General features: G+C 29.2%; 1 protein-coding gene across 1 annotated transcript in view; it reads right to left on the bottom strand.

Annotated features, from left to right (window-relative positions):
- The window catches only part of LOC100201404 (protein SAND), a 123386-nt gene that overhangs the window by 92341 nt on the left and 11973 nt on the right, over positions 1 to 19072 (bottom strand). Inside the window, exons 2-3 of the mRNA XM_065813382.1 lie at positions 17315 to 17388; positions 8680 to 8805 (exon numbers count right to left, since the gene is read on the bottom strand). Of these exons, the coding sequence (XP_065669454.1) occupies positions 8680 to 8805; positions 17315 to 17388 (200 nt within the window). The remainder of the gene's footprint in view (positions 1 to 8679; positions 8806 to 17314; positions 17389 to 19072) is intronic.

The raw sequence follows: 19072 nt of genomic DNA, 5'->3' as shown, positions 1-19072 counted from the left end.
TCTATCTCCTTACTGCCACTCTATTGCCTTTCTCTTTGTTCTATATCGCTCTCCTTCATCTCAAGATTGCACACTTTTTGACGTTATTTCTGATCATATTGACCAAGCCCTCTCTCTTTATCCATAAGCTAATATAGTTGTTGTTGGTGACTTTAATGCTCACTACTCTGAATGGCTTGGCTCTAGTGTCAGTGATTCGGCAGGCATTAAAGCCAACAACTTTTGCCTTTCTCAATCCCTAACTCAAATAGTCAACTTTCCAACTCGCTTTCCAGACAACCCGAATCATTTATCTTCTCTACTCGACTTATGTCTTGTTTCTGATCCTAGTCAGTGCTCAATTTCTCCACATTCACCCTTAGGTGCTTCTGATCACAGTTTGATCTCTCTAAAACTAATATCTCATTCGTCTTCATCACCTGAATCCCCCTATTATCGAACCTCTTACAACTACAGTAAAGCTGACTGGGATTCTTTCCGTGATTTTCTTCGTGATGGCCCTTGGGTAGAAATCTTTCGTCTTCCTGTCGACAAATGTGCTTCTTTCATAACTTCGTGGATTCAGGCTGGCATGGAATCTTTTGTTCCCTCTCGACGATTCCAGGTCAAGCCTCACTCTCCTCCATGGTTTTCTTCACACTGTGCTGCGCGATTGCCAATCGAAACCATTACTTCCATATTTATCAGCAAAACAATTCTCCAGAAAACAGTCTGTTTATTACTGCTAGAAACAATTGTAAAGAGATTTTGTCACGCCAAAACCCGCTATTCTCAGGTCATGAAATCTCGTATCTCATCTCAAAAATATGGCTCTCGTGACTTCTGGAGAATCTTTAATAATATCAGTAATAAGGGCAAATCTATAATTCCACCTCTCTTGTATGGTTCAGACTTTGTCACTTCACCTAAAGACAAAGCTGAATTGTTTGCTAAAAACTTTTCATCAATATCATCTCTTGATTCCACTAGTTGCTTTCTACCTGATATTGCCAACAAACAGGTTGATCCATTGCTTGACATTCATATCACTCCAGCATCTGTATCTAAAGTGATTTCCTGCCTTGACTGTTCTACAGCTTGTGGCCCAGACAACATAAGTGTTCTCCGGAGCTGTCGTCTATACTCTCAAAACTATTCAACAAGTGCTTATCAGAGTCTTGCTTTCCAGCCTGCTGGAAAGCGGCATCTGTTATCCCTATCTTCAAAAATTCTGGAGAGCTATCTGATTCGTCTAACTACCGTCCTATTAGTCTTCTTCCTATCATAAGCAAGGTTTTTGAATCTTTAATTAACAAACACTTAATTTCTCATCTTGAATCTAATCAATTACTTTCTGACCATCAATATGGATTTCGATCTTCTCGTTCTACAGGTGATTTGTTAACAGTAATAACTGACAGGTTTTATCGTGCATTAGATAAAGGTGGAGAGGTTAAGGCCATCGCTTTCGACATTTCAAAAGCTTTTGATAAAGTTTGGCATGCTGGTCTTCTCCATAAGCTTTCTTCTTATGGTGTATCCGGCAACATCTTTAAGATCATTGAATCATTCTTTTCCAATCGTTGCATAAAAGTTGTCCTCGATGGACAACACTCTTCTTCTTATTCTGTAACTTCAGGGGTTCCTCAAGGTTGTATCCTTGGCCCTTTACTCTTTTTAATTTACATTAACGATCTTCCAGATATTCTCTCATCTAAGGTGGCATTGTTTGCTGATGACACTACCATTTATTCTTGTCATGATAAAAAACCAACACCCTCTGATTGCTTGGAGGTGGCATTTGAGCTTGAAATGGATCTTACTTCTGCTACAGCATGGGGCTCACAGTGGCTGGTGAACTTTAATTCAGATAAAACTCAATTTTTTTCAGCCAATTGTTATTGCAATAATTTAGATCTTCCTATATTTATGAACGGTGATGTACTCGATGAGTCACCTACTCTTCATCTTCTAGGATTAACTCTTACTTCCAATCTTTCTTGAAAACCATATATCAAATCAGTTGCAAAATTAGCATCTGCTAAGGTTGCATCTCTTTATCGAGCTCGTCACTTTCTTAGTTCGGATTCTATTCTTTATCTCTATAAATCTCAAATCCGGCCTTGTATGGAATATTGTTGCCATATCTGGGGCAGATCCTCTAACGATGCCCTTTCTCTTTTAGACAAGGTGCAAAAACGCGTTGTAAACATAGTTGGACCTGCTCTTGCAGCCAACCTCCAACCATTATCACATCGTCGTAATGTTGCTTCTCTTTCTCTTTTCTACAAATACTATAATGGGCACTGCTCTAAAGAGCTAGCGTCTCTTGTGCCATCTACTATAATTCATTCTCATGTTACTCGTCATTCAATTAAGTTTCATCCTTTTTCTGTGACTGTTCCTAAGTGCTCCAAAAACGCTTATTCGTCTAGTTTTTTTCCTCGAACATCAGCTCTTTGGAATTCGCTTCCTTAATCTTGCTTTCCTGACTCATATAATTTGCAATCTTTTAAGTCGTCTGTCAATCGTTATCTTGCTCTACAATCTTCATCTTTTCTCTTTCAGTAACTTCCAACTTTAATTAGTGGCTGCTTGCAGCTTTGTTGGAAGCGAAGATGTTTAAAAAAAAAATATATATTTATATATAGAAAATATAAAAGGATTTTTTTATTTTATAATAACTTTAAAACAAATGTGTGCAATATATTGTAAGCTCATCATAATTGCTAAATTTAAAATATCAATATTTTTTTAGTTTATATTTTGATGATTTCTTGGCTTCGTTTTACCAAATTTGCCAACTTCAATGGATTTTAAGGAATTTGTTGCCGGCTATCTCAGAATTTCTTAACTTTTTTGTTTCCGATTTATTTCATTTGTCTACACTACATTTGTCATATATTTGTATATATACATATACATACATACATATATATATATATATATATATATATATATATATATATATATATATATATATATATATATATATATATATATATATATATATATATATATACATACATATATGTTGAGCCAAAAAATTTTTAGCAAGTATGAGTAAAAGTTCCAGGTAACAAAAGAAAAACTCTTCAAACTAAGATAAGTAAAATATATTTATTAGTTAAATTTTGACAAATATTTTAAATTTTTCTCTAACATCGAAGGCCTTTCATATATGATCTTCAGCTGTGTATGATGATACATACATCATACACAGCTGAAGATTATATATGAAAGGCCTTCTGTGTTAGAGAAAAATTTAAAATATTTGTCAAAATTTAACTAATAAATATATTTTACTCATCTTAGTTTGAATAGCAATTTTTTTTTTACCTGGAACTTTTACTCATAAATATACATATATATATATATATATATAATATATATATATATATATATATATATATATATATATATATATATATATATATATATATATATACATATACATATGTGTATATATATATATATATATATATATATATATATATATACATATACATATGTGTATATATATATATATATATATATATATATATATATATATATATATATTATTTTTGTTCAACTAGTTTTGTTTTACATATATTTTTAGTAATATTTAAAAATAAAAAATGGTAATTGAATGGATGGAACCTTCAAAAAAAAAAATCTGAAATTTGAAAACATGTTTCAAATTCAACAAAAGACAAAAATATTGTTAAGTGTAAACATTGTCCATCAACTTTTAAAGTAAAACAAGCAGAAACAGCATTACTTTATCATTTAGAAAAAGTAGAAAAAATAAAATTAAAAAGGTGATGGGCATTTCTCCCCATACTTCATTGACAGGATCAACTTTATATTCAAGTTCCAAGACAACTGTCAATTATTGCCAGTTTCCCTAGAAAAATCTTTCTGAACTTGTTTTGAATCTAATGGTTGCTGTTGATCTTATTCCTATTTATAAATTGTTAAAAAGTATTGATATTTAAAAAGGTTGAACTGCTCAAGGTCTAAAAATTCGAAGTTCATGGCAAGCTATAACTTCAATTTTTTGGAATACAAAGCAAAACTTAAAAAAAAAGATGGTTCATATTTGTCAAAAATGATTGAGAATGGTGATAGATTTTTATTGACTCTAGATGAATGGACTTCCAATAAAAATCAAAGATATATGTGCCTAAACTTATACATGTCAGATAAATCAGTCCAATGCCTTGGAATGATGAGGACTGTGGGCTCAATGAAGGCTGAACATGGTCTTAAATAGATTGAAACAAAGCTTAAAGATTATGAGTTAAATCTAAATAGCCATATTTTTGGAATAGTTACAGATAGAGCCAGTGTAATGAAAAAAACTTTCTTTCTCATGGATTTCACTTGGCACTAGTTGATGTACTTTATAAAAAAGCAAATGATTTAGTAGAAGTTAAAGATTCTTACTGTAACAACTTAGATGAGAATACTAAAGAAGTCAATGACAATGATAATGAAACCAATTATGAAACTTCTGTCAATTGGTAAGAACTACTATTTAATAAAGAAGCTGTTGAGCTATGTGAGCTTGATGGAATTAAAGCCACTATCCGAAAAATTCAAATGTTTGTAAGATTTTTTAAAAAGTTACCTCTAAGAAATGATAATGTTCAATGCTGTTGTCTTAATGAGTTTGGAAAAGAGTTGGTTTTAATTTACAAAAAGATGAGCATTACAATACTCTTCTTCAGACCCCTTATCGGGTGGACACGGAAAAATCCAGTCAACTTTAAATTGAGATTTCTTGAAAACCTTAAATGCTTTTTATTTTAATTTTTTTTCTATTAAATGAGTTTACATCAATAAGGGTTTTGACTTAATTTTGAGGGGCTTGATGGGCTGTTTGGCGAGAGATCGGATTTTATAGTGGGTTGATGCCATCACTTTGCAGATTTTTCTTTTTTTGCTTATTGGTGGCATTAATCCACTTTTTTTGGAATTCCTTTTTATTTAAAAAAAACTCATTTAACTATTGCCCAAAAATCTTCAATCTTGCGCTCTTTAGGACGTTTTGGAGGATTTGCATATTTAGGAACAATTTTCACATTATTATCTTTGCATCACTGTGGAACTTTTTTAGAATAGTCAGAAGCAGCAAGATCTGGCCAAGAGACATCAGTATTTGTCTTTTTTCATAAATGGCAAAAGTCTTTTTTGGAGGCATTCTTTGATGTAGAGATTGGTAGTCAAGGTCTTCTTAGTGACAAAACAAGAGGACTGCATACCACGGCTACAAATTGCTTGCCACACGAGGAACTTGGATGCAAAAAGTTAAACGCTTAACTAAAAAAAAATAAAAGAAATAAAAAGCATTTGTGGTTTTAGAGAAATCTCAATTTAAAGTTAACCAGACTTTTCCGTGTCCACCCGATACTACTTCTATAAAGCAAAGTTCTGAATAAAGAAGGAACTTGCTCTTTCAGCAAGTTTAGACCTTCTTTTGCAATTTTCTCAATACAATTATGTTTTTTATATCAAACTTATTGTAGTATTGATAATATGATTATGTTTTTTACATCAAACTTATTGTAGTATTGATAATATGATTATGTTTTTTATATCAAACTTATTGTAGTATTGATAATATGATTATGTTTTTTATATCAAACTTATTGTAGTATTGATAATATGATTATGTTTTTTATATCAAACTTACTGTAGTATTGATAATATGATTATGTTTTTTATATCAAACTTATTGTAGTATTGATAATATGATTATGTTTTTTATATCAAAAAATTTTTTTTTTTGATTAGAGATGTGACACCTGTTTCATTGTTGTTTTTTAAAAACTCAAACCCTTTATAGTTAAGTACTATTAAATAGCTCAGTTTAGTAAAAAAATTTTAAATATAGAAATATAAAAGAAAATTTATTTTTATTAATAATTTGGTGTAAAACCAATATTACACGTTCTATTTAAGCTGTCATATCTTCTTGATGTGCTCCAATATGCACAGAATATTCATTTTTAGGTAATTATAAAATATGTCCTTGATAATTGGGCATTTCAAATTCTGTGTGTGATTTTTTATTTTTCTTTGTTTTAGCAATTAGAAGCTGGGACTTAAAGCAATATACATACTATTAAGATTTTCTTAAAGAACAATTATCACAAAAATATTTTTATCATACTTTAGGCTACCTGAATAAGTTTATTATATGTATTTTTATTATTTTATTATTTTTTGCATGATAATATTGCAATAGTTTGAAAAATATACAATAATTTTCAAAACTCTCTACACTAACTAGAAATATTTAATAACTGCCTGTTTCTCATTGAAAATATATTAATTATGAGTTGTAGAAATACAATATTTCACTTGAAATACTCATAAGCAATTTATTTTCATAAAAATAACTACATGAAGTTGACAAATTTGCAACTTTTGTGCATAACTTCCGTGCGTGATTATTCGTGAACTGTATTATAACAGTTGCTGTGACTCTATGATACATAGAGCAATCCTGGAAATTTCTGGAAACCTTTACTAACGTTTAAAATATTATTTTAAAAAATAAGTATACTGCTGAAACTTATACTTTCCGAAAAATTAAAGTTTATTTATCAGTAACTGAAACTTGCATTTTTCTATTCTGTGCGTGACTACATTTATGGTACTTATGAGTTTCCGTGCGTGATTTTTTGGAAATGCCCAATTTTGCCTATTAATTGAAAACTATTGAAATCAGTATTATGGAAAAAATGTAACTAATCTAAATAAATAAATATATATATATATATATATATATATATATATATATTTATATATATATATATATATATATATATATATATATATATATATATATATATATATATATATATATATATATATGAAAAAACGTGTCACATCTTATGTCATGTGTCCTTGGTGTGTTATTTTAGAGTTTGATTATTCTATACATTAATATTCATAATATTTGTAAGTATACAAAAATTAATTGAGGTCATTGTATGGTCAGAACAACCTAATGAAGAACAAGGAGAAACTGAACACAAGCTAGTTTCAGAGACAAGACACAAATCAAGGAGTAAAGGTAAATGATTAGAGTTGTCAGAAAAATAATTCACAAAGTTAACTGTCTGAGTAAGAAATTAAGAAATGCAAAAGTTATGGGGTTTAGTGCCTGCAGGGTCAGTGGCGTCAGAGCCTAGCCATTCAGCGTGATGAGCATTAAAGCCACTAATAATAACAATATTGACAGTGGGATAAAAGGAAAAAGCATGGTCAATTTGATCAGAAATTACATCTAAAAGAGTGCAGTCTTGATAAGAAGGAGAACAATAAATTACTAAGAAAAAGTTGATAGAGTGAAGAGGTGCTAAGCAAAAGCATATAAAAGAATTGTCAAAGAATTCAAACCTGATTTCTCTACAAATAGGTGAATAATGCAAGTCTGGTGAACTTTGCAAGAGGTAAAATTCAACAGTTAGAGCTACCACAGATTTCAAGAAACCTTACTACCAGCTGGTCTTAAAATCAACAAACTGAGTTTTAGAGCTGTACATTCATTATGAGATAAGAGGAAGAGTTGCATAACAACAATCAAAGGGGTTCAAGGCTAGTCAACAGAATTATTCTGCCTACCTCTAAAGTCTTTGTCTAGGAGGTCTTTTATAAAACAATAGCTGGGTGCAATTAACATCTGCTCAAGATTAGTATTTTACTTGAGACACCATCTCTAGCCTTTACTTAAGCAAGAGCCCCAAGGCAGTGGAACTTCAGCTGGATGCAGTTAACATCTGTTCAAGATGAGTATTTTACTTGAGACACCATCTTTACTCAACTAAAAGCTCAACTAAGAGTTCCAAGGAATTTTTCGCCAGAGTTCCAGAATTTATTTTGCAAATCAGAACTAAATATTTTTTTTTTGACATTCTCACTAGGAAAATTCCCATCCAAGATTTATGAGCTCTATCTACCCTTACCCTCAAATAAATTTGGGTTTTGTATATGAGTTTTTCCTTGTGTAGGTAAGTTGACTTCATCACAGCTAAAAAGCCTCAACTGTTATATATAAAGCAGGTTATAGTGAACTATATGTTACTAAGCAGGTGACATGACTGGACTGTATACTATTAGTTACTTTGGTTTTTTAAACAACATGGGGAATTTAAAAGATAAAAAAGCTGATGAATCAAAAAAAAAATTCTAAAAATGTCAATGATTGTTACAGTTTAAAAAGCAAATAAAACAATTAGAAGCAAATGTTTAAATATTATAGAAGTCATTAATGGAGGTGTGGACATTAATGGTTAGGTTCAATCTCCAGACTACACTTAAGATAAACTACTGTACTACTAACTTATGATCCAGAAGATTTTCTCAAGTAATTGCTTTAACATGAAAAAAATCTCTTTAAAGAAAAAGTCTTCCTAAAAGTTACTACACAAAAATCTGTTGTTTGGAATTTATAAAAAGCAAATATGTTTATATTAATCAGAAGTTCTAAAATTTGGTATCAGAATTTTGAAAAGAAAAAATAAAAACTATTAATAATTAATAACATTTTTGTTTTCAGAGGATGAAAAAATCTTTTAACTATGTAGAAGTGTTACAATACTTAGAATACTTAAAAGCATTATATTCTGTAAATTTTAATAAGTATTGTATTTTAATTTATTACCTTTAAAAAGTTTACCAAAATAAATTTTAAAGGATACTCACCATCTACTGTTTCAACTTCTAGTCCAGTTTGATGTTTGTCTATATCAGTTTGGTTTTCTTCATCAATATTAGGTTGATTTCTTTTTTTCAAATTTTCTAAATGAACCATTTCTGAGGTAGATGAACCTGTAAAAAAATATATATTAAAAAGCACTCAAAAAGTAATATAATACTAACTTAGATGAACAAGTTCCAAAAATACAACAGAATAACCCTAGAACCAATAAAGATAGAAAAAGAATTTATTTAAACTGCTACTTTTGAAACTGATCTCTTTTACTTTATATACATTTATACAGAGCCATGGCTAGGCTACCCCATGCCCCCCATAAGGAAGGGGGGGAAGCAAATTTAGGGGCTCTTTTGCAAATTTAAGGATACATACATATAAATATATATTTATATTTATATATCTGCAGTTACATGAGCAATACATGTAGACAATTAAAGTTGAACTACCAGAAACACCAGGTATCAATTTTCTGTACCAGTGTACAACTGATTTTGATATTTCATAACATTATTTTATTTGTTCAGCAACTTCTTTACAAATATTCTGACAGAAACAATGCACTTTATTTTTTGAAGGTAGAAAATGTGTTGAAGTGGTTTTAACAGCCAACCTGACCTCATTCATCACAGAAGTCATTATTATTGTAGCAAAAGTGCAATCATATTAGGGCATATGCTCAAATTTGTGTTACATGTCAGTCTATCATTTTTATCTAAACAATATGTATTTAAATTAGCTGTCAATTCTTCATTTCCATTGTTCTATCTCTGTTACGTTTAATTTAATATTGGGTTTTTTATTTTCTTTAAACAGCCCTTTTGTCTATGAAAACATTTTTTCAGCATTTTTCTTGTCAACTGATTAATGCACTTCTTAATTGAATCAATGTATACAAAAAAGTTCTAAGTCATTTTTTTTAATATTTGAACGTTTAAGTCGTAGAAGTCAGACCTCTCCGTACACGTTGAATAAAGAGCTGAAATATTGTCTGTAAACTAAAAGGTTCTAGATCAGTGACTTTGTTTTTGTTGGCAGCACTGAGAAAACCAGCTGTGTTCTGCTGATAGCTTTCAGATGTTTTTAATCCAATTTTTGTTTTGTTTTAGTTACGAGTTTGAGGTTATTTGGGCTTATTTTATTATTCATGTAGTTTTCTCGCAGTGAACACAATATTTCGATTTCAGATCTTTTTTATTCATTAAAAAAACTGCCTCTACAAAAATTCCTCATTCAATTTATACTTTAAAAACACCTCAAATATGCTCATAAAAAAACCGTTTAGACTATATTTATATTTCCACAAGGAAACTACGTCAGTCAAATCCGCCGTACAGGGTTTCTTCCACGCAATTTAATAATTAAATTGCGTTATGAATTGTAATTATTACAATTCATCTTGTTGTTTTAATGAAAAAGACCTATAATGGATGAAGAACCTAGTACTAGCAGTGGAAGAAAGGTTAAAAATGAGGCTATGTGGAAAAGGAATGTTGTTAAAGAGTAGAGTGAAAGGTAAAGAGTACATTGACTACAAAGGAAGAACTGTACCTGCTACAACTGTTGGAACTGATTGCAGGTGAGATTTGTATTGCAATTTCAATACCCAATTAGCCTGAATTGTGAATTGACCTTAAACAGTAGCCAAATGTTATAGCCGAATTACTCAAACATCATTTTTTAGAGTTTGGCTATCGCATTTAGGCCTACCTCGAACATTTATATCAGCATAATCTAATGAGATATTTTGCTTTCAGATGCTCGAAGAAATGTACAGAACGTCTAAAAAACCAGAGCAACGAGATCTTCGCACGCATGAGATCGTTAGAGACAAAGAACGAGCAAGATATGTTTCTACAATCGTTGATTACAAGCATGAAGGTGAAAACTCACCGACCCAGAAAGGAAGGTGCCGAAGGAAGAGTAGCTCATGACTTTTCATTTACTTCCGAGGTTTTGGTGGGGGATGCCAAAGAAAAGGGATGCGTGGATGCCTTTAAAAGCCTTTATGGTATTATCTTTATGGTATTTATCATATTTATCAGATAACTGTGGAGGCCAAAATAAAAACCATGCACTAAACAGAGTCTTTTTGGCTCTCACAGATACTGGCCGATTTGATCGAATCGAGCAGTACTACCCGATAAGAGGTCACTCGTACCTACCTTGTGACCAGGACTTCGCTGTACTAAAGAGAAAACTGAAAAAGTATGACAGGGTGTACACTGTTCACCAGATAACTGAACTTATCATTACTTCTAGTATTACTGGTAAGTTTACTGTTGAAGAAGTTTCAACAGAAGATATTATAGATTTTCAAAAGTGGTGGCCAACATTCTACAAAAAATCTTGCATTTCGGAAGAAACGCGGGGAAAGAAAGTTCCTGCTAAGGAGAAGATAAGTTTTGGAATAAGTTCTCTAATGCACTTACAGGACTTCTCCAGGTGAAATTGTCTGTAGGCCACTCATTGATGGGCTGATGGTCCAAACTTACAAGATGTCTCAAATCGTCGATCGCATCGTCGAGTTTCCGCAAAATGTGTGCTACCCATTGGGTAATGTTCCGATAAAAAGAGTGAAACTGCAGGATATTAGGAAGCAAATGCAATATGTTCGGGATGAGTTCAGTGGTTTTTATGATGAACTCATAAGCTGGCCAACAACCGACAAGGCGAATGGCAGGGAAGAGGAACACGATGTCCAGTAAGGTGTCTGACAAAGGCTTTGTAATCGGTCCTTTTATACATTGTGTGATTTAACATGTGTAATAGTTTGAACTTTGATTTTTAATAGTTTTTGGTACAAAAAATGAATAAATATATAAAAGACAAGCTTTTTGTTATTATCCTTAACAAATGTAAACAAAAAGGTTCTAAGTCAGACAACTATGTATAACACATATATATATCACAAATTTTGATATATATTTTAACAAATCTAATATTTAAAGATGTCAAAAAGCACCCAGATTTTTTTTGAATTTATTTAAGTAATAATTTTGGGTTTAATAATTTTTTTCTCTTTCCCCGAAAAAATAGTTTTCATGACTTAAAACGTTTTTGTATACATCGATTCAATTAGTGTTGCAACTTCAAAAAACTCTTTATCTTAATCTATGCATATCAACTGATCAGACACAGCCTGATTTAGATCAAACAAGTTATCAAGCTTTTTTTTGAAACTTGCTTAATTCCTTTTCATTGTATGTGACTATTGAAGTCTTTGCAAGTCAAAGGATCAAGTCAATAGCCATCAATACTGATATCCAAAGAAGAAATAGCCAACTTCAAAATAGTCTCACAAAGAGCAAGTAAGTTTGGTGAACTTTGCAAAATGTAAGATAACCAAGAATATTTTTGAAATATATATTAAAGGTGGAAGTGATGGTTTTTTATTTTTATTATTTTTGGTTACTTTGGGCATGGTTTAAGTTAAAGAGAACTTTACTCATTCATTGGTAGAGCACGGCATCCCAAGCAATAAACTATGCAGTTGTCTTAACCCTAAAACAACTGCATAGCTCATTGCTTGGGATCCCGAACCAAAAATCAAATTCTGCAGAAATTTATGTCAAGTGAGAAACCTCCTATCGCTGTCTATTGGGTAACAAAAATAGCTGTAAGATGATGAGAGACAGCACTAACTCTAAAAATCCAATGTTGATGGAAGTACTATTGATGTGAATGGTCATTGGAATGGCACAAGCAAAAGCAACCCTCCAGTTACTAACTATATAGGACTGTCCAGTGGTAAATGATGCTTCAGCAAATGACCTGATATTCTTTACAAGATGATATTCTTTACAAGATATTCTGATATTCTTTACAAGATATTCTGATATTCTTTACAAGATATTCTGATATTCTTTACAAGAATTAAACAATACTTGGAGATCAACAAGGTAATTTCAAATGCCGCAATAAAGAAGTTTCAAAATCATACTTTAGGTCAGAAATGAATCCACTTTCATTATTTTCTAGCAGGGTTTTTGGCACAAAAAAAAACTGTCCAAGGTTTAAAGTGGAGCTGATTGGAGAGTCAGAGATATAAAGTGTCTAGCAGCAGAATTCAATAATTTGGAAAAGAAGCAATTTCATGAGCTTATGACATCATCAACTACTGCTTTGCAATCACTTGGGCTTGCTGTGACCATTTTGTCAGGAATTGATTCAAAGATTTGGGAGGAAATTGCTGAATTTCCCGAAACTAATGCAATTGCTAAACCTGTGAAAGTTATCAATGACACTGCTAAATTTTCTACTGCTTTTATGAGCACGTTTAATCAATCCATCATAAAAACTGAACTAGAAATGCAAAAACTGATACAAGTTTGATAACTTGTATCAGTTTTTGCATTTCAAAACAAAAAAACTTGTTTTTTAAAAACACGAGTTTAGTACAAAGCTTCTTAAACTATGGGTTGCGGCCCCAAATGGGGTTGTTTAACAAAACATTGGGGTTGCAAGCTTTTAATGTAAAATATTTAAATGCATGAATTTGTATAATAGTGTATGTTTTCATATCCATTTGGAATTTCTTGTTATATCTAATAAAAAGTCAGTAAGAAATCAGCAATCAATTTATTGATTTCCAGTAGTTAAGTTTCTTTAAAATATAATAACACATGTTTACAAAAAAATAATCATTGTCATAGTAATTGTTTTGTAGTAGTTTAGTAAAGTGTAACTCTGCCTGCGAGATGTCATTTCTTGGAATTGATGGCTTGAATTTTCATTGTGCAAATTAATATAGTAACGTGGCTTTTCGAGAGTAGTCAATTGTCTCGAGTTAAAATATAGCTGAAGTAAAAGCAAAGTAAAAATATACCATTTCTTATAGGAAAAGTCTTAGTAGGAGCATAATTTTCAATCAAATACTGTGTAATTATCATAATAAGTTATCAAATCACATTCTACTTTTAAAAAAAACTATCCAATTATATTGTTTTAAAATTTCACAATGAATCAATGCATTGCTAATAAAAGATAAAGGCTTTGAAAAAAAAAATAGTTTATTGTTATTTTTTATTTTTTTTTTACTTTTTTGAAACTACTATTAATAAATTTCTAGATTAGAATTAAATTAATGTCTTAATAAGAATCAGTAGTATTTTTGCGCAATTTTTAAAAAGATGTTTTATATCATTTGAATATAGCACTTTGTTTTTAAATCCAGCAAAATACTACAGCACAAAATAGAATCCTGAAGATATATATTAAGTTCCTTGCCAAAGAAATGTTCTTTAAGAATGTACCAAACTTATAGCTAAACGGTAAAGCAAAAGATAAAGTTTAAATAAATAGTAGAGATTGATTTTTATACCTAGTATTAAGGTACTAAAAAAAAACAATTACTTTACATAGATCATAGATTTTTGTTGTCATTACTTCAAGTGACTAAACTTTGATTACAGCTTTAAGAGGTTACAAACTACATTTCAAATTTTCTCTTTTCAGCACAAAGGCACCACTTTGACTTACCGCTTGAATAATTATACTATTAAGACTGTACCATGATTTTAAACTATTTTTGGGTTTGTTCTCTCTCCAGCTAGTTTAATTTAACTCCTTGAGTTTTTTCTTTTAATCAGTAATTAATTATTGTATGCAAAATGTTATTTTATATTTTTATCTATATTTAAGATTAAAATAATTTTGACCATGGATAAATGGCGTAACTTAACTAAGAAAGAAAATGACGCAGATGAAAATGCTACACAATCCCTGCAAGCAGGATTTAGTATTGACAAACATCTAATGTTTGAAAAAGAAAATATGAGTCTTTTCTTCAATTGGGCTTCTACATTTCAAAATTGTAATGGTTATGAACAACCTCTTTGTATGATTTATAAGAATATTTTGAAAGACTATTAAAATCTTTAAATTAAGAAAGAAAATTTTTTGAAAAATATATGACTGTTAATGAACATTTACTAGCCTCATATGAAGTTTCATGCTTTATTACCAAAAAATGATGATATTTGGAAAATTCCTTTATCAAACGACACATGCCATTTGATAAAGGAATGTCATTTGACACTGTCACAAATAGAATTTCTGATATTAACAAGGATCAATTGGTGCAACTTAATACAAGAATTAAAGAAAGACTCAAATTTTCAAACTAGTCGGTCGAAACAACTGATTGCTCAGTTATTTAGCACATTTTCGAACTAGTTGGTCGAAACAAATAATTGCTCAATTATAACTATATTCTTTAAAACTCAGTTTTAAAGAATATAGTTATAATTGAGCAATGAAAACATTGAAACAAATTAGCTCAGTTGTTAGTATAAGTTCAGGTACATTTTTAAAGATTGAGGAAGAATTATTATTTTGTTGTTTTTTGGAAGACCATACCAAAGGGAAAGGTATATATTGTAAAATTGACCAGTTTTTAAAAACAGATCACTTAGAAAAACTTGGAAAAATTGCATTGGAATATGCACAGATAGTGCAAAATCAATGACGAGCCAAAATATTGGTTTTAAATCATTTTTACTAGCTGCTTATTATGGTCAAATAACTTTTAATCACTATTTTATTCATCAAGAGGTCCTTGAAGCACAAAAAATAACACCAGAATTAAATAATGTACTTCTGGATGCTGTTAAAATTATAAATTTTATAAAGAGCCGAATCCTTAAAGCCATTTGTTTTTAAATCTTCATAAGGATAGGAATTCTTAGTATACAAATTTATCATTACATGCAAAAGTGAAATGGTTATCAAGAGGTCAAAGTTTAAGAAGGTTATTGTTATTAAAGGACATAATCAAAATACTTTTAACCGAACAAAATATGTGATCAGTTGAAAATATTTTGATTTCGACTAAGAATGGCACAAAAGTTCGTTTCTGTCAAAAGAACAATATCAAAAACTGTGCAACATTAAATTCAAAAAAAAAACTTTCATCCCTAATATATGTGTGTATGTATATATATATATATATATATATATATATATATATATATATATATATATATATATATATATATATATATATATATATATATATATATATATATATATATATATACAGGGCTCGAAATAGCTGCCGGACATCGGAAATTGTCCAGCACTTGTCCAGTAAAAAATGACATCTATCAGTCTTTTGTCCAATAAAAAATTAGTATTTTGTCTAACCCATATTTTTAGCATTAAATTTTTTTGAATTAGGCAGCTCGGTTTTTACCATTTATATTAAAACTTTGCAATTAATTATTAATTTGAATTTATATTTCAGTATTTGTTTTATTTTTTATCCAATGATTTTTATAAATTTCAAACAAATATTTAAGCTTTAAAAAAACCTTTTAAATTTACTTTATAAAAACTTTAACATTTTTTTTTGCTTACAGAAACCAGTACTTTTTATTACACTATAAAATTTTAGTTACGTTACGTAACATTTGCTTTCACACTTAAGTTTTTTACTATTAAATTTTCTTTTTATTGGGTTTATAAAAGTAATTATAGCAAAAGTTTAAAAAGATTTATCAAAATATGCGTATTTATATAAATGTATAATATTCATCATAGCACTTATATTTCTTATTATTAGCTTTCAAAAATATGTTCTATATTTAAGTACTATTGTCGACCATAATGTTCTATAAGAAAAGTGTTTCCACTATTGAAAGAAACAAGACGATCTGGATGAAGAACTATGTACTATTTTATGAGTCACATAGAAAAAGAATTGTTCCATTAAAAAAATAATCACTAGAAGCAGGATACCACTAAAAGTCCAAATTGTTGGTCACTATCTGTTCCTGGGAGAATCCATCAGAGGCAAATTAAGAAAGAAGTAACAAGTTTATGGCAAAAGAAATTAAATTTTCCACATTTATCAATTCAAGTTATACAGGCAAATCTGGATCAAGTGCTGAAAATGTACGATAAATGCATAAAACAAAGAAAATACAATCCATTGAATGAACTTTTTGACATCACAAAAGAAGATGATGAATGGTTCTGTAGTAAGGATAAAATATTGTATCATCTTCAGATTGAAAACAAAGGACAGGTGGGTATACAACTTGGAAGGTAAACATATTAGTCTGGTTACTGCACTTTAGTGGTAAACATATTAGTCACCAAGAACTTCAAGTGCTAATATTGAAGAATAAACAAAGAGAAGTTAAGTTACAAGCACTAGATCTACCAGACAGAAAAGCAGATACTGTTGCTAAAGGTATACCAGCTATTCTCAACAAATACATTTTTTGGAATCTGTTTATCCCGGAAATTATATATCATTTATATATATATATATATATATCATTTATATATATATATATATATATATATATATATATATATATATATATATATATATATTAAGCCCTCGCGTTACGCATTTTGATACTGAAAGTAAACAAGTTTAAAATGAGTTTTAAAACTGTTACCTTTAGAGCGTGAAGGATTATATTCAAATATATATATATATATATATATATATATATATATATATATATATATATATATATATATATATATATATATATATATATATATATATATATATATATATATGTATATATATTATATCTAAAGTAATATCTTGTAAAATTTTTCATTGAAACAAAATGTTTTGTTTCAAATTTAACAAACTAAATTTACATGTAGGAAGAAACTCTGTGCACTCCTCCTGACTAAGATCTTCAAAAGAATCAGCTGCAAACAGGTTGGAATTTCTATAAAAATAATAATTGAATTTTATTTATTTTTTTATATTCATAAATTAAAAATATCAACTTTAATCAAATTTAAAGTTTACATCAACTTACAATACTGGCCATAATCTTAGTATAATTTACAGAAAATTAATAACAATTTAATATATACAAACAGATTTTAAAAAAAGACTGCATTATAAAAACCACTCATAATACAGTCAGTTTACATGCTGTATAAATATATTGTGCAAATATATAAAACATCATATTTCTAACCATGACCAAGAACAAATGTTTTTCAAATAAGCTTAAAACGAATAGTACCAGAAGATATTTGAGCAAACAAGATAACTTTTAAAAAAGCAGCACAATTAAGTGATTGGTGGTAGTCAATCAAGCCACTTGTAGTTCAATCATCATTCTATACCTATTGCATTCGATGGCTTCTAATATGAGCAACAGTAAATTGCGTGCTAAAAATTAACTAAACTATAAAGCACAATGGGGATTACATTGTGCTTTATAGTTTAATTTTTTTTTGAACTTTATTTTTTCATAAAAATGATTATTAACAATTATCAGTCATTTGTTGATTAAAAGTCATTATTTAAAAGCAATATCAGTAGTATTGGTGATGGAGTATCCTATTTTTTAAGTTACGAAAGAAAAGAATTGCAATTAAAATTCCATTCATTTTAAGTTTATATAAAAACTGTTTGCTCTTTTAGAGACTTTTTATAAAAACTTCTGAAGATCGTTTTTTATTTTCAGAACAAAAATGATCTTCAGAAGTTTTTCATAAAAACTTCTGAAGATCATTTTTGATTTTTTTTCAATAATCAATTTCAATAATCTGTAATAATCAATTCTTGATTATTGAAGATTATTGAATTGATTGTTGAGATTATTGAATTGATTGTTGAAGATTATTGAATTGATTATTAAAGATAATTGAATTGAAAAATTTTCTCAAAAGAGTAAGAGCAAATTTTAAATATTAATTGATTTTTAAATATTAACACATTTTTAAAAAAGTGCCAACACATTTAGATAAATTAGCTAAGTTGTAATTTTTTACAATTTAAAATTAAAATGTGGTTTAAGTAAGCATCTTTATTCAAAACATTAAATCTAAAAACATGAGATTTAAAATCAACACATATATATCAATAAATTATTTCAGTTTTATGACAAACTTTATGAACTTTTGAAAAAGCATAACTTTATAGTGTACTTTTAACTTATGTTGCATTAAAATTGCAAAACTTCCTTTGTTACTTTCTTTAAATTTTCTTTCTAAAAAAAAAATTTTTACCAACAATGAAGATGCCAGCTTTATTTTCAGAGTAAAATAAATTATGCAAATTATGCAATCTATGCAAATAAATTCATGGTAAAAAGAATAATTTTACAAAGATGTGTTTTTTATCATGTGACTAGGGTTTCTGAAAAACAGTGGTTTTTAAAAAACAGCTGTTTTACTGTTTTAGAATTTGGAAAATTTTTTATTTATGAGCACTTGTAGGTGCTTCATATATGGGAGAGGATGTTTATTATTTTCCAGAAATTTTTGCCACTAACTAAATCTGCCCTTTAATTCTAACAAAGTTTCTTAAGTTATCACCTCTGGCTTTATCAATCGCTCAAGCATTATTGGTATTGTGTTGAAGCAATTTTTTACATCTAATTTAATTTCTTTTCC

This window comes from Hydra vulgaris, chromosome 12 (assembly GCF_038396675.1).
Source record: "Hydra vulgaris chromosome 12, alternate assembly HydraT2T_AEP".
NCBI lineage: Eukaryota > Metazoa > Cnidaria > Hydrozoa > Anthoathecata > Hydridae > Hydra > Hydra vulgaris.
This window is presented reverse-complemented; position numbering and strand designations above follow the sequence as displayed.